Consider the following 17,185-nt stretch of genomic DNA (forward strand, 5'->3'; position numbering starts at 1 on the left):
AGTTTTCTCATTTCCTTGGTTGTTTTTTTCTTTTTTGATATTTTATTGCTTATAAAATTGGTAACTCATTTATTATTATATTTTATAATATATACATTATTTTTTTTTTAATAATCTCTTACGAAAAAAGAAAAAAATTAATGATAACATTAAAAATATATTAATCATATTTTTATATGTATCAATAACAGTATTAAAAAATTATTATATTATAATGTATAACCTATATTATTATTAGTATTGTTTTATATTATTTTATGCATACATATAAAAAAAGCCAAAATATAAAATTAAATAAACAAAATTGAAAATATAACTAATGCTATATGTATACTCATAAATGTAGTTGTTTATTCATAAAAAGCAAATACAAATTGTAATATCTTTTATATCTATACATATCTTATGTACATATAATACCTTTACATTGTCAAGAGAATAACATAAGTATATAACATATATGTATATATAATACATTCTTTATTTATTACCCACTTTAATAGATATTGCATTTTGCAATAATATATATGTATCTTATTGTGATCAATTATTTTCATGATTCATACAGTGTATAGTATAGAAATTTAAAAACGGTAAAAAATAACAAACTAAATATATAACAAACTTATGAGGATATAAGCGTATTGTGCTACACTCCCTAAATTTGGCTTTTTATTTACTGCTGACCTTTATGCTTCAAATTACCTAAAATTACGTTTGAAAATTCAGCCTCGCATATATACATATATACATATATATACATATATTTATATATATAGCCATCATTTTGCAGCAATATGTTCGTATAAAAGCGAGTGCTTATATACGAAGTTATATACATAAACAAATAAAAATATAAAACTTTATGTAAAATGATAGAAAAAAAAGTATTCTTAAACGGGGAATAAAAAAAAAAAAATCGAAGCATACATAGGCATATATATATATATGTATATGTATGTATATATGCATATGCACTTGTAATTTCAGTTCTTCGATTGTAGAAATATATGTGCTGCGAATTTTATTTTAACATTTGTTAACCAACTTTTTATTTGCATATGAGGTATACAATTTGGATATCAGCATTAAAGATATAAATACAGTTTTAATCATAACAAAAAAAAAAATCAGCACATATAAGAAGGCATATAGATATATTTCCACACACACACATTATCATTATATTTGTTACAAAAAAATTCACTAAAAAAAGAAGAACAAATTAAGTGTGTGTGTCATATTATCAATTTATATTTCTATCAAAGTTGAATAAAAAAAGATAAAAATATAATTTTTTTTCCAGATATATATAGAGTATAAATATTATATAGTTATATAGCCGGGATATATTTATTTAGACGGCTTATTTAAATATCATTCGATAAATTTGAGACGCTACTTATTTTAAAGAAAATTAAATAAGATATATCGACAAGAGATTGAGATTTATATTTGTTCACCTGAACCAGCTAGCCAAAGATGGATGAACTTGAAGTAGCAATTTTGTGCCTATATGGAAATGAAAATTCACAAATTAATAAAAATGAGGCACGAAAATATTGTGAAATGTTTCAGAACAATAGTGATAGTTGGAAATATTGCATTACAAAATTAATTGAATCAGATAAATTAGAAATAAAATTTTTTTGTGTTAATGTAATAATAGAAAAATTAGGAACATTAAAAATCGAAGATTTAATATATATAAAAAATTCATTATATACATATCTAGAAAAAAAATATATAACAATTAATGAAGATCCATGTGTAGTTAATAAATTAATACAATTGTATTTATATTTAATTGAATATTTATATCCTAATAATAATATGCCTGATGGGTTCAAATTTATAATAAATAATATTATGGTAAATAATGATATTAACATAAAAAATATATATATCTTATTTTTTTTAAAACTAATGAATATGTTAGATACAGAATATATAGATAATTCATATGCTAAGAAAAATTTCCAAATAGTTACAAATTTAAAAGAATCTATAAAAAATAATGATTTACCATTAATTGTAGAATGTTTTTATTATATAATGAATTTAAATATAGAAGAAACTACATCGCTAGCTATTTTTACATTAGCAAAATATGTCACATGGATTGATATAAATTATGTAGTAAATGATAAAGTATTAAGTTTTATTTATAATAGTTTAAATTCGATTAATTCAATTTCACAAGCTAGCTATCCATTTTTAACTTCGTTAATAAAAAAAGGTATGAATCCTGTTAATAAAATACAATTTATTGAAAGTATTAATATTGTATATATAATACAAAATAGTCCAAAAATAGTTGATATTTCATTTGAAATAAATAAAAATATTATGCTAAAAAAAGGAGAATTAATAAATAATATATGTTTAGAATTAGTTGAATCAATTTTTGAAATAACCAAATTAAAAGATTATGATATTAATGTTATGAAATATAATGAAATTTGTGATAAAGCAACAAATTTATTATTTATTATTTTACCACATGCATTAGATATATTTTCTGTTAATGATTTTTATATAACCAATACTGTTGAACAATTTTTTAGTCTCTTTTTTACGAAATTTAAAGGAATTATAGAATTTTCTCCTGCTTTAAATAACGAAAAAAATAATAATAATAATTCTAACAATAGTAATACAGGAAATGTTGGAAATTCTTATAAAATACCTATGACCAAATTAAATGTTTTCATTAACAGTCTTATGTGTACTACTGTCAATAAATTTGAATTTCCATCATATATTGGAGAAAATTATGATGAAGAAGATGAAGATTATATTACTTTTTTAAATTTTAGAGAAAATATGGAAAAACTATTTCAACGTTTAATTTTATTTGATAAATTAAAAGCTATTGAGATTACTAAAAATGCTATTCAATATTTAAATGATAACTTTGATAATCTTCAATGGAATAGTATAGAATGTAAATTATATGCATTTTACATTACTACATCTATTTATAGCGAATTTAAAGGAAATTCTAATACAAATAACGCATCTAATAATAACACAAAACAACAACAACAAAAAGATTGTGCTGAAATATCTTTAAGCTACAATAATTTATTATATGAATGTTTAATAGAATTATTAAAAAATAGAAAAATTGTTAATTGTAGTAATCATCTTATAAATATTAATTTAATGGAAATATTCCAAAGACTCAATTTATTTTTTATTAAAAATCCACAATATATTGAATATTCATTACATGTATTTATTACTAATGGAATTAGAAGTAATAAAAATACTGTAGTAAAAAAAGCAATACATATTTTTAAAAAATTTATTAAAAATAATTCTATTGTTATATCAAATTATATTAAAGATATATTACAAATGTTAGAACCATATATAGATATCCCATGCCCATATCAAAAATTACAAAATAATGGCGTTATAGTTAATAGTCCTTTTAATACTCTTATATTAAATCAAGATACTATAAAATCTATTTATACTTATATGTATAGTGAAAAAAATTATACATATGATGATCAGATTGATATATATGAAACAGTAGGATTATTATTATTATATCATGATTTTTCAAGGGGTAAAAAAATAATAAATGATGAAGTATATCAACAAAATAATAGAACTCCAAATAACATGGGTAACACAAACACAGATTTAAATAGTATAAATGAAAAAATGAATGAACAAATAATTCCAATTTATAAAGAAAGAATATTATTTTTTAAAGGAGTATTAAATAAGTTACTAGAAAATTTAGCTTCTATTAAAAATTTATATATAAACTCTCCTAAAACACAACAAGATACAATATGCTTAAGTTTTACTTGTAGTATTATTATTAAATGTATAGGAGCATTATGTAAAAATGTAAATATAAGTATGACAGATACATTAATTAATGATCTAGATAATACATTAGGTTTAATACTTAGTGAATCATTAGAATTATTTTATACTAATTATCTTGTTAGAGATTCTGTTCTTTATACTTATAGAATTCTCTCTAATTTATTCAAAGAATTATCACTTAATTATACAATCAAAATATTACCATATTTTTATAACATATCATATAATATGATAATGGAAAAATTAAAAAAAGGTAATAATAGTGATAACTCTGGAACTAGTGGTAATGGTTTTAATATGACTACTCCAACATCTTATCAAATATCTAATAATTCATCTGAGAATGATTCAAAAAATGTATCAAATAGATATCAAGAAGAGTTGAAATATTTATATAACGAATTAAATGAATTAAGTATACTAGTATGTCATCTTATATCAACATATAAAGAAAAATCTTTTGATACATTTATTAAACCATATATACATAATATTACCCAAATACATTTAAGCGTATGGAAGTGTATACATGTTCAATCTATTGAAATGCAAAGAGAACAAAATTCAATTTTATCACCATTATTATTAATATTCTATAATATATCATTAAACATACCGACAGCAATACACAATTTTATTTCATTTGAACATATTGCTATAAATCATAAACATTTTTGTGATTTATTTGCAAATGATGATTTAATAAAAACAAAAATAGCAGATGCTGTTACAAGTATATTACTTATTTCTTTAAATTATAAAAATACCATCGATTTGAGTATTTGTTTATATTCATTCCAAACTATTACTAACATATTGAACAGTGCTGCTAATATGCCAACTGCGGATGAGGTAAATACTTTAAAAAATATATATTTATGTATATTATACTAATTTTTTTTTATCATAATTATAATATCCATTTTATGTTCTATAAATATATTTTGACATTCTTTGTTTTATTTTTGTAGATATTAAGTAAATACCCATTAATGCAAATTATTGAAACAATCTGTTTGTCTTTAAAGTTCTTGGATTATTCCGATCCCAAAAATAAGAGGGTTAAAATAAATTCTAATAATATCCCCTAATTTATGCATATATATATGTGGAAATATTTTATTTAATAATATTTGAACCATGACAATATTTTTAACACCTTTTATTTTTTTTTTATTAACATACAGGTAATTCAAGAAGCTCTTGCCATATTTAGATTGTTATGTGGATTTAAAGGCACTACTAATTGTTTACCAAGAAAAATAATCGAAAATTCACAAATGTGCTTACAAAATTCGCTACTTTCAGCTTTTAAAAATAATCAAAATGAGATTCATGTCTTACTTCAAGTAAGAATAAAAATCTATTCGTTTACACCCTTTCATCATTTTGTGTGCATAAATGTGAAAAAAAAAAAAAATAAATAATACATTATATTAATTTTTTTTTTTTTTTCTGAACATTCAGGCAATTAACGAAAACAATCAACAACAGTTTAGACATATTTTATCTAATTTTGCTGCATAACAAAAAAAATAAAAAACTTATAAATTGAATATAAAATAGACTAATGAAAAATTAAAATATTAGGAATGAATATATATAGACAGTAAAATAATAAAACATCGAATGAGTGTAATTCGTATAAAGCCAAAGAAAAACACACATTACTAAATAGCCAAAATAATACAAAATTAAATTATGTATATGCAATAATTTGTTTTCTTTTTTTTTTAAATATTAACAAAATTATATTAATATTAATATTTATAAAAAAAAAATATATATATTATTTATTTTTACAAAATGATAAAATAATGATTAATTTGTGAATATGCCCATAATTTGTTTTATTATATAATTGAATAAATATTCTTATACAAATTAATATAAATGTATTTTTTTTTTCTTACAATATGTTTATCTCATATATATTTTTTATTTTTTTATATATTTTAATGCATTTTAATTTTTTTTTTTTTTATATATGCAATGTAGAAAAGTAAGAATTATCTAAGACTTCATCAATTTTTAATCTTTCATTTGGATCCCTTAAAAAATAAAATGAAAATTAAATAAATAAATAAACAAATAAATAAACAATAAATGTATAAATAGACATGTAGTATTCCTATATCTCTATAACATAAAATTTTATGAAAAATAAAATTATACGCTATTACCATTTTAAAAGCCCATCTATTATGTCTATTAAATCTTTTTCTCTGCAAAATTTTATTTCATATAAAAAATACATTTTTTGATGTTGAAAAATAAAACATTCTTGAGTTAATAAAACACGGAATAAGTAATACTACTATATATATTTTTTTTTGTTAACTCTTTCTCTAAAATGTTTCCTAGAATATGATTCCATGATAAAGCTGGAATATCTAATTCACATAACTCTTTTATTAGTAATGTCTTAATATAAAAAAATAAATAATGGAATTTATAAAATATATAAGATTATAGTATTTATGAACTATTGCTTTCAATAACCATATAAAAGTATTACATTTTTGGTGCTAGTATAATCCTTTATATTTTCGTAAAAATTTCTATATAAAAAAATAGAACAAATTAGTATGTTTCTTCTTATTTTTTATTTAATTTTAGGTAAAATATCGAATTTTGAGTTGGATACATATTAGGTGATCCTAAGACTTCAATCAAATTTATTATTTGAGAGCATTCTTCAGAATATCTTTAGAAAAAAAAAAAAAAAGTAAATGAATGAATAAATAACCAAATGAATACTTCTCTACGCTTATATATTAAAACGTTTATTTTTTAACTCGTCTTTCTTGAACTTTCCAGGAAATAAGGGGCATAAATTTATTAGCTCAAAAATTATACAACCCAGCGCTGAGATATTAAAAATTGTATCATATTAAAAGATCCAATAAAATTAAAGGAAAATGAATAAAAATACGAACGAATTCCAAATAAAATACTAACACCATAGGTCCACATCTGTCTGTAAAATGCAAAAAAATTAAAAGGCAACATAAGTACTAAAATCATATATTTGGTATCATATATTGAATATATTTAAGAATATTCATTCATATCTTATATATATGGTAGTTTTATTATAAATAAATAATTTTCTAACCGTGTAATACATGGAGCCACAAAGCAATTCCGGTGCCCTATACCATCTTGAACAAATATAAGGGATGGAAATAATATTTTTTTCAACTTTTTTGGCAGATCCTAAAAAAAAAATAAATATATTATCCATTTTAATTACCATTAATTTAGTAATCTACTTAATTGTAAATATACATATGTATATACACTTTTTTATTTACCTAAATCACATATTTCTACATTAATATCGGGAGTATCCAGATTGATCTATTAATAAAAACATTAATTATTTTGTTGTCATATGCTTAATTAGATACACATTTATTAATTTATTTGTTACTAATATATTGTCCGGTTTTAAATCTCTATGAGCAACATTATGCTCGTGTAAATTTTTTATTCCTAAACATATTTGACTAAAATAAATATGTATCAAATTATGTTTATCCATAATATGATCATATATATGGGCATATATACATCTTTTTTATTACGTACTGTATTATTGTTTTCAAGTTATCTGGTGGAATTCGCTCATATCTAAAAATTATAAAAAATGTTAAAAAAAAATATATTTTTTATGATCTAACTTTTCTATTTTTGTATTCAAACTGTTTAATAATACATTTAACTTATATAAATTAATCTATAAATTTTGTGAAAATATAATTATTTTTTTTTTACTTGTTTTCTCTTTTTTCCTGTTTTTTTAATCTTATAAATTTCCCTAAGCTATATGTCATGTATTTAAAAACGATATTTTGTATGCGAAACCCTTTTTCTGTTGTTGTATAAAAAATTGATTTTGTATCTACGATATTTTTACTGTAATTCATTTTTTTTAATAAGTCAACTTCCCTAGAAACTTTATTTCTCCTTCAGACAAGAAAATAAAAAATAAATAAAATTGGATATTTTTCAATGATAAATAACTTTTTATTACTAATATATTTATTAGTATTATTTGTACCATTTTGGCGATCTTTTAATGGCAACTGGTTCTTGAGTAGATAAATCTATTGCATAGTAGACCTTCCCAAAAGTTCCTTTTCCAATCAGTTTTACCAATTTATATTTGGGACAATCAGTAGTACTTCCCTTTGTTTTATCCATTTCGTATTTATTTATTTTATGAATTTAATCACTATATTTTTGTTCGATATATGCATATAGGATAAATAAATAAATAAGTTTATATTTATTATTTGTGTCTATATTACTGTTTGTAAATGTGTGCAAATTCGAAATGCATATAATAATAATTCTAAAATAAGTTGTTTAAAACGAACAAATGTAACACCCATGTGAAACAAAAAAAAATTAAGCTATACCCGTAATCTTTTAAAAAAATTAACAGAACAAATGGAGAGCCAAAAAAAAAAAAAAAAAAATAATTAAATAAATAAGGATTTACAAAATATATAGTCATATAAATAAATTAATGAACAATTTTATTTTAATTTTTATAAGAAAAACAAAAAATTTTAAATAAATAAAGAGACTTTTCCAAACAAAAAAATTAATATATATTTCATGTACATACATATAAGACAAATTTTTACTGTTTTTTTTAATAAATATGATCTCCATATAAACATGTACACATACATACACGTGTGTGTGTTAGACATATATATACTATTTAAATATACGAAATAGGCTATTAAAATATAATGCTAATTTTTATTTAACTTTTCAAAATATAATATCTTGAAGAATTATTATAAGTTTTTCCATAAAAAAAATAAAAGCAACTGCAAAAAAATCAGAGAATGATTACCAAACAATAAAAGTGTCTTAAATGTAGAACGATTAAAATAAAAAAATACACAAAATCTATTTTATTTAAAAATTAAGCTTAGCATAATTCAATAGACATAACCTCTACATTTATTGTTTGTTGTCAAATCATCAGTATTTTTGAAAATTTATTTTTTTGTTCTGAATATTTATATATAAAAATAAATAATATATATACTATAGGTATGTATATATGTATGCTTATATTTTTTCCTTCTTTGTATTTTATTGTAATAATATAGGAACTATGAAAATATAAGGAGTTATATATCCTTTTAAATTATTTACTATTTTATGTATTATATCGTATTGCACATCGCAAATAAATTTATAAATGTTTGTGTGTGCCCATATATAGAACTGACTTATAATATTCGCACAATAATTAAATATATATATAGTAACTGGAATTATTTATATGGAATTATTATTTGTCCAATTTTATTTATTAAATTTAAAGCGTTTCTCGTATAATTTATATCCCCAAATTGTATAAAACTGACTTAATATATATATCATAATTTTATAAAATTCCAACCCAGAAAATAACAATAAAAAAACAATATAAAAGGAATATAAAAAATATTATGTGAGGCTAATAAAAATAATGACAGCATTATAAATAACAAATATATACAATAATAAATATACATATATTTATTTTATTATTTTTTTTTTTGTTTTTCTTTCAATACGTAGTGGCCATTTCAATAATTTTATAGTGTACACAAGTTAAACTTAAGGGTTTTTCGCATAAGCGCTATATGCGTCATTTATTTTGTTAACTTTTAGGGACATTCCATTACATATTATGTTTCTATTCGAAACTTCGTTGTTTCTCCATTTCTCAATTGTGTATTACTTTGCCCATTTATTGTGCCCATTTATTGTGCCCATTTATTTTATTTACTTAATTATTTACTTATTTATTTTATTTACTTAATTATTTACTTGCTTACATTTTGGGGTGTCCACACCGTCATACGTTACACACACTTCAGTGTTTAATATTTGATTGCTTTGCTAAAGTAATAATAAAATTAAAAAAAAGGGAAAAGAGACTATTTGACTAAAAATATAATAAACTTTATACATGTTTTTTTTTTTTTTTTTTTTTTTTTTTTTATTATATATTTGCTTGTATTCTAAAATGAATAAAGGCATATATTCATTATATTTTTGAAGGTGAATAAAAATATATTTATATAAAGAGAAACCGTTGTTTTGCATACCCACAAAATTTTAATTAATATATTTTTATTTTTTTATTATATTTATGGATATGTATATATCATATTTAAGGAATTAAAAAAAGATAATAAAAACTGTCCTTATTTGTATATATGCATAAATCTATATAAGAGTTTATTTAAATAATGTGTAGTAAAAATGTGATAATATTGATTAGTATAAAAAAAAAAAAAAAAAAAAAAAAAAACAGTGAAGAAAAGGAAAAAATAAATATTTACATAAATTATTAAAGCATGGCTCACGATAAAAATATATAGAGAAAAGGGATTATATTCAAAGATGCGATCAAATTTCGAGGAAATTATCCCTTTTATTGTCAAAAGGAATATATGTATATCCATATAAATATATTATATATAATATTGTACTATATTTAATAGTCATATAATCGGAGCGATATATATATATTTATATTTATTTAGTTAGTTTGTCGAATAAGTATGGAAGAATATAGACATCAAGTTGGGGGTCATTGCAAATTGATCAAACCCAAAGATTCATCAAAAGTTTACAAACCATTAATAGAAAATGAATATATATTTTATGAAAAATTAAAAAACTTTCGTTCTTCTTCTGCAGAATCTAGTCCTTTACAAATTTTAAAAAAATTTATTCCGAAATTTTATGGCGTTGTAGATATTGCTGTTGATTCTTTTTCTGACTTAAGTAGTGAAACATTTAGGAGGGATTCAAAAATGATAGAAAAATCAAAAAAAAAAAATAATAACATGAAATATATTCGAGTTAATAGGAATGAAAAAAAGAAAGATTATATATTCCCCAATGCAGATTCTAATCACACTGAAACAGAGGCACTTTGCAATAATGAAAGTGTTTCCATAAATCTGAATGGCGAAATAAACAATGCAAAGGTTGGGGAAATAGACTGTCAAACAAACTTAAACGAACATAATAATGCAACGGTTGGCGACATTGCAAATCAAGAGGATGAGAAAAAGTGGATCCCACATATAATTTTAGAAGATTTAGTAAACGGATTCAAAAGGCCATGTGTGTTAGATATAAAGATGGGAAAAAGGCAACGAAAAATTGGTGCATCATTAGAAAAAAAGAAAAGACAAGTTGAAAAAAGCTTTAAAACAACTAGCCATTCATTAGGGTTTCGATTATGTGGATGTCAACATTATAATAAATTACAAGACACATTATTTTATAAAGATAAATATTGGGGTAGAAGTTTAAGTAAAGAAAATATTCCATGGGCAATTAGAAACTGGTTTTGGAATGGAACATTATTATATGATGAATTAATTCCAATACTTTTAGAAAAATTACATGTTTTTTTTAATTGTATTGTTGAGTTAAGACATTATAGGTTTTGGTCATCTTCTTTATTATGGGTTTTTGATGGAGGCTTAAATGATAAAAAAGAACGATCAAATTCGTTAGATATAAGAATGATTGATTTTGCTAATACAATATATTTACAAGATAACCCTTCTGTAGATGAAGAATATATTTTTGGATTACGTAATTTAATTTATTTTATTCAAATATTATATAATTGTATACATAATATATATTTTTTACCTTATGAAATTAATACTTGTTTTTATTCTGAAAATTATAAATTTACAAAAAAAAATAATTCCATTCAACCTTTTTATCACAACATTGTTAAAGGGAGGGTGAAATCGGATATTGTTGACCAAATTAAAGAGAAGAAAAAAAAAAAAAAAAAAAAAAATCAAAAAAAGTTAAAAAAAAAAAATTTTGAAAATTGTGGAAAATTACAAAATGATACATTACTGAAAGATACATTTAATGCTCAAAAGGTTGATAAAGAAAAAGATGACGATAACGAAAAGACAAATATAAAGATGAATACAAAATGCATATTGAACGATAATTATATAGACACATTTGATTGGAAAAAAAATAAAATTATAAATAACAAAAATAATGAATTAAATAACTACAATGAAAATATCAAAAAAGAAATTATATTTGATAAATTAAATGAATGTAAAGAGAATCTGTTGAAGGATGATCCCAAATATATAAACCATGAACAAAACAAAATAGAAAGTGATTCAAAAATTGAATCAAAAAGAGAAAATAATGGAAATGACATAAATAGCGTGATGATTCAATGTCTAAATGATAATAAAATTTATTCTAAAAATTTGATTGTAAAAAAGTTATGTTCAAAATTATCAAATTTGTCAATTTATAAAAATTATAAAGAAAAAAATATAAATGGATTAAATTTCACATATTTATCATTAGCCGAAAAAACACCAAAAATATATAATAGAAAAATAGCATTAAAAAATATAAATTGTAATTCAGATTCTTTTTTACTTTTTAAGAAAAGCTTAAATTTGAATAGTGTTAAAAAAATTGTAAAAAAAAAAAATTTCCAAATGTGCGAAAAATCAAATTCATGTACAGATATTTTTATAAGTATAAAAAAAGACAAAAAAAAAAAAAAATATTATAAAAAAAAAATTAACATGTATATTTTAAGAAAATATAATGAGTTTTATAATATTAAAAGATTTACAAAATCAACAAACCAAATGAAATATTTACGTAATAATAATAATAATATGTCTAATAGTAGACATAGTAATATTTATAAAAAAAATAAAATCTATAATAAATTTTATAAAATTAATAAAAATAAAAAAATATATTATTCAAATTTTATTAATAAACCATTAGAAGAATTCAATGTTTATTCAGAATATAAAAATAAAAATAATAATAATAATAATAATAATATGTTTTTTATTGATGGTGCTATTTTAAATAATTCGAAAAAAAAAAATATTTTTTTTAATAAGCATATTAAATATGAGTTAAAACGTAAAAATTTAATCATCCCTTTAACAGAAACAAATGAAAATTATAAATATATTCGTAGATCTTTATCTGAACCTAATATTTATAAATTTAATAGATTTATTTATACCTCTAATAATTTTAATACTACAGAAATTCATTATAGTAACTTAATAAAAAATAAATTAATTAACGTTCCTATATATGGCCATATTTATGGATTTATTTCAAGTTCAACTAATGTTGATTATTTTTCGAATTGTTCTATAAGTGAATAGTTTTTATTCTATATAATTTTTTTTGTCCTTTTCCCCAATATCTTTTTTTCTCTCTATATATGCTTATGTATATATTAGGGGTTTAATATTTTGAACTATATTTGTAATATGATTTCCTTTATTCAATTTTTTTTAATTTTGTACTTTTATAATTTTGTACAATTTTATAATACCCATTTCACAGTTTATTATTTTCAGTTGATATAATCATTTTTTTGCCATTTTTTTGCCATTTTTTTTGCCATTTTTTGCCATTTGGTATTGCTTATTATAATTGCTATTATTTTGTATATGTACCAACTATTTTAAATATTTGGAGGAATGTAAACACTTAAGTGTTAATTCCACACATATATGTATGCGTTAATTATATAAATTTATATGCTTCCAGAAAAGCTACTGTCTTATTTTTCCAAATATTTTCTTGGCTTTCAATTTTAGAAAAAATAAAAATAAAATAGATTAAATTATAATCCCACCCTAACTTAATAACACACACAAAGAATTATCATATTTCAATTTGTAGAAAAATATATTTTATATAAATAGTTTTATGTATAAATAAGATTATTTATATTTTCCATTTTTTCTTTTATATTACACAAATAAATGTTAAAGCAATTTTTTTTCATTAATTTTTTACTAGGTCTTTTAAACAAAATATGTAAAATTAGTTAAAATGAGGTGTAAAATAATGGCATGCCAAAGAAACAATCTCAATTTTTTAATTTAAAAAAATAAAAATAAAAACAGCTATTATTATACATATGTTCTTTTAAATATATATTTAATATTTTTCTTTTTTTCTCATATGTGTTTCACATTTTTTCATAATAAAATAAATGCCCGCCGCACTTTTATTTTTTTAGTATATATATAATATATGTAATGTACACATGGGGTACAAAATACAATCCCAAAAGACCTTTGATAATGAGCTATATTATTTTTGTATTTTTAAATGGATAAAAAATATATAATATATATAATATATAATATATATATTTCGTAATATTCTTATTAATGGGAATAATTTAAAATATTTTGGAAGGAATGGTAATTAAGGTATATATTTATATAAAATAAATAGTTGTATCGTAAGAGAAAGAAAGAAAAAAAAAACACACACTAAATATGTACTGAATTAATAAATACATTTTTGAAAAAGTTAAGAGAGATGAATATATTTGAATTTATAAAAAAATATTTTATGTTTATTTTTTTTATGGTATACCGTTTTTTTAATATAAAATACCCAATAAAAAAAAAATTCATAATATTTGGATTACCTTCTTCGGGGAAAACTTCTATAATATACTTTTTCAAGCTTGGATATCTTATTACAAGTGTAAGAGAAAAAAAAGGAAAAAAGGAAAAAAGGAAAATAAAAATAATATTTAATAACAATTTGTAAAAATTCAAATACATCAAAATAGGTATTAAAATTCATTTGCTCTTTCATACATTGCGCATCCTATCTACTCACAAAAATTGCTATAAAGCATGCATATATATATGTATATATATGTAAGGAAATTCCTAAGCATACAATTTCCGATACTTTGAAACCCTTATATAAATTAAGCTAGCACACTTGACATGACTTATTATAAACACACAAAATGTACACACTTCCTATTTCACCTTTTTAATATGTAGGTAAAAACATATTTTATAAATGAAGAAAAATTTACATTAAAAATAAAGAATGATAAAAATCATGATGAAGAAAAAAATTATGAAATAAATTTTTATGAAATAGGACATAACTGTTCTTACAATTTAATAAAAGAATATGCAGACATATCCGATGATATAATTTATATTGTTGATAGTATACGTAAAGATAAATTGTGTGAATGTAGAGAAGATTTTATAAGAATAATATATGATTTTAGATTTATATATAGAAAATGTAAATTTTTAATTTTTATGAATAAACAAGATTCGAATGGCTGTATAAAGCCAGAAGAAATCATAAATTATTTTGCTTTACCAAATGAATTACAATATAGATGTAAATTTATATCCTCAAGTACATTATCTGGACAAGGCTTAAACGAAGGTTTAGAATGGTTATTAAATTATAATGTTTTTTCTGAAAAGGAGGAGATTATTGAAAGACGCAAAAGGTTATATGATTATTAATAGTAATGAACATGTTATCTATATAATGTATATGGTATATAGCTAGCTATGTGTATATGGGAAAAATATAACTCTAGTGAATTTACCTTTATTTTTTGTCTGATTTTGTTTTCCCCATTTTAACGATCTTAATTATTAATTTATAAGCATATGCTTATCTATATTATATTCATCATGTTTTTATACAAATTTGTTATAATATTTTCCGACCAAATTTATTGTTATTATATAAATAGACTCATATTTATATGTGCCACCCCTTTTTATTTTTTTACGTTTTCATTTATCAAATATATTAATTTATTTATGTTATTAAAAACACTCATGAATAAAATTAATCCTTTTTAAAGAAAAAATTTAATTATGAAAAAAAATATATCAAATATTTAGGACAAACTTAGGAAATTTACTATAACAACAAAAATTTATTTTTATTTTATTGAAACATTGTAAAATATAGTGACTTATCTCCGACAATGTCTATTATCTGTATACAATTAAGTACGAATGTCCATATAACAATATGTAAAAATTGTGTAAAAAAATTATTAATATTTTATTAATATTTTATTAATATTTTTTTTTCATATATTCAAAATATATAGAGAATATATATAATTTGCTTTTAAATTGATACCTGATCAAGTTCTTCAAAAATACTTTTATTGTTTCCATCTATGTCTTTATAGTATCTTTCTGATAATTTCTTTAAAAATAAACAAAAAAATTAAAATGTTTTAATATGATTTATATTAATTACTATCAAATTGTATGAATTTTTTTTCAATATATATATTTACTTTCAATGAGTTTTCTCCATATTCTTTTTCAGTGGTATTTTGAATGTCCTTAAATTCGTAATCTAAAAAAGTATAATAAGCAGAAAATTTAAAACAAAAAAAAAAATGGTATAAAAATAAAAAAATTAATTACAGCGAAATTAACCTGCTGAGGCTTTATCCCCCGGCATTGCATTAACAGACTGAGGATTTTGTGGCTGAATTAAAATAAGTTGAAACATATGTAGAAATGTAATAGCAATAGAAATGTAACAGAATAGAAATAGTAATAGCAATAGTAATAGCAATAGTAATAGCAATAACAATAACAATAGTAGTGATGCATAAAATAATTTAAAAATTGTTTTCAATAAAAACCTTGTAGATATTTTGAACTTCATAAGGTATTTGAGCACAGACAGTATAAAACAAAAAAAAAAGGAGAAATATATAATTATTCATTTTGAATTAAAAAATTATATATATATATTTTTTAAAAATACGCAATAACAATAAGTGTTTATAATTTTTAATCTCTTATTATATAGAACAAATGTTTTTAAGTAAAATAAAAATGTGTATATATTTTTTATTTATACAAACCCTATTATTATATTCATTTTAAAATATAGAGATACAAATAATTTTTTGTCGATTTCTTTGAATTTTTTGTTGATTTCTTTGAATTTTTTGTCGATTTCTTTGAATTTTTTGTGAACATATTTCGGTTGTCTTTTTAAATTTATAGACTTGAATATTTGCATATGTGTAAATATTTATGCGCTTTTTTTTTTTCAAAAGTAAAATGTATTATGTAAATGTGTAATTACAACTAATAGAATTTAAAAGATATATATATATTTTTAAAACATGCATATGAAAAAAAAAATATATTTTTAAATTCATATATATGTACACACATTATATCACAATTATTTTAATAATTTAAAAAAATTTATGTGCCTTAATATTATACCTGTCTTTTATGTAATGTATTTTTATTAAGCTCGAAATTGTTTTCAACCTATTTTTTCTCATTATGTTTAATATGAAATTTTAGTTATTATATAAAATGTGAAAATATTTAAAAAATTGAAATAACACTATATTTTTATTTTTTATTCAGGAATGAATTTAGAATAAAACTATGCTATACACATTTATACCTTCTTA

At 20.5% G+C, this 17,185-nt stretch overlaps 5 protein-coding genes across 5 annotated transcripts; 3 read left to right on the plus strand and 2 right to left on the minus strand.

The window, feature by feature from the left end:
- Nucleotides 1-1,482: 1,482 nt before the first annotated feature.
- Nucleotides 1,483-5,379, plus strand: PY17X_1416100 (exportin-T, putative; the record flags this gene model as incomplete). Its single annotated transcript, XM_722126.2, has 4 exons — nucleotides 1,483-4,704; nucleotides 4,824-4,913; nucleotides 5,040-5,201; nucleotides 5,320-5,379. The coding sequence occupies 4 exons, from the start codon at nucleotides 1,483-1,485 to the stop codon at nucleotides 5,377-5,379; spliced, it is 3,534 nt and encodes a 1,177-aa protein (XP_727219.2).
- Nucleotides 5,380-5,833: 454 nt separating this feature from the next.
- On the minus strand, nucleotides 5,834-8,061 carry PY17X_1416200 (protein kinase, putative; the record flags this gene model as incomplete). The annotated part of the gene is made up of 13 exons (XM_022957471.1): nucleotides 5,834-5,903; nucleotides 6,036-6,077; nucleotides 6,194-6,276; nucleotides 6,371-6,413; nucleotides 6,500-6,559; nucleotides 6,651-6,720; nucleotides 6,814-6,832; nucleotides 6,971-7,071; nucleotides 7,170-7,215; nucleotides 7,289-7,364; nucleotides 7,447-7,488; nucleotides 7,633-7,824; nucleotides 7,919-8,061. 13 exons carry the CDS (start codon nucleotides 8,059-8,061, stop codon nucleotides 5,834-5,836), a joined length of 987 nt encoding a protein of 328 aa, XP_022812858.1.
- Nucleotides 8,062-10,439: 2,378 nt separating this feature from the next.
- Nucleotides 10,440-13,085, plus strand: PY17X_1416300 (inositol polyphosphate kinase, putative; the record flags this gene model as incomplete). The annotated part of the gene is made up of 1 exon (XM_722127.2): nucleotides 10,440-13,085. The coding sequence occupies one exon, from the start codon at nucleotides 10,440-10,442 to the stop codon at nucleotides 13,083-13,085; it is 2,646 nt and encodes an 881-aa protein (XP_727220.2).
- Nucleotides 13,086-14,262: 1,177 nt separating this feature from the next.
- On the plus strand, nucleotides 14,263-15,233 carry PY17X_1416400 (ADP-ribosylation factor, putative; the record flags this gene model as incomplete). Its single annotated transcript, XM_022957472.1, has 2 exons — nucleotides 14,263-14,433; nucleotides 14,745-15,233. The coding sequence occupies 2 exons, from the start codon at nucleotides 14,263-14,265 to the stop codon at nucleotides 15,231-15,233; spliced, it is 660 nt and encodes a 219-aa protein (XP_022812859.1).
- Nucleotides 15,234-15,669: 436 nt separating this feature from the next.
- On the minus strand, nucleotides 15,670-16,474 carry PY17X_1416500 (conserved Plasmodium protein, unknown function; the record flags this gene model as incomplete). The annotated part of the gene is made up of 5 exons (XM_022957473.1): nucleotides 15,670-15,720; nucleotides 15,871-15,939; nucleotides 16,034-16,095; nucleotides 16,179-16,230; nucleotides 16,391-16,474. 5 exons carry the CDS (start codon nucleotides 16,472-16,474, stop codon nucleotides 15,670-15,672), a joined length of 318 nt encoding a protein of 105 aa, XP_022812860.1.
- Between the last annotated feature and the right edge of the window lie 711 nt (nucleotides 16,475-17,185).

This window comes from Plasmodium yoelii (assembly GCF_900002385.2).
Source record: "Plasmodium yoelii strain 17X genome assembly, chromosome: 14".
Classification (NCBI taxonomy): domain Eukaryota; phylum Apicomplexa; class Aconoidasida; order Haemosporida; family Plasmodiidae; genus Plasmodium; species Plasmodium yoelii.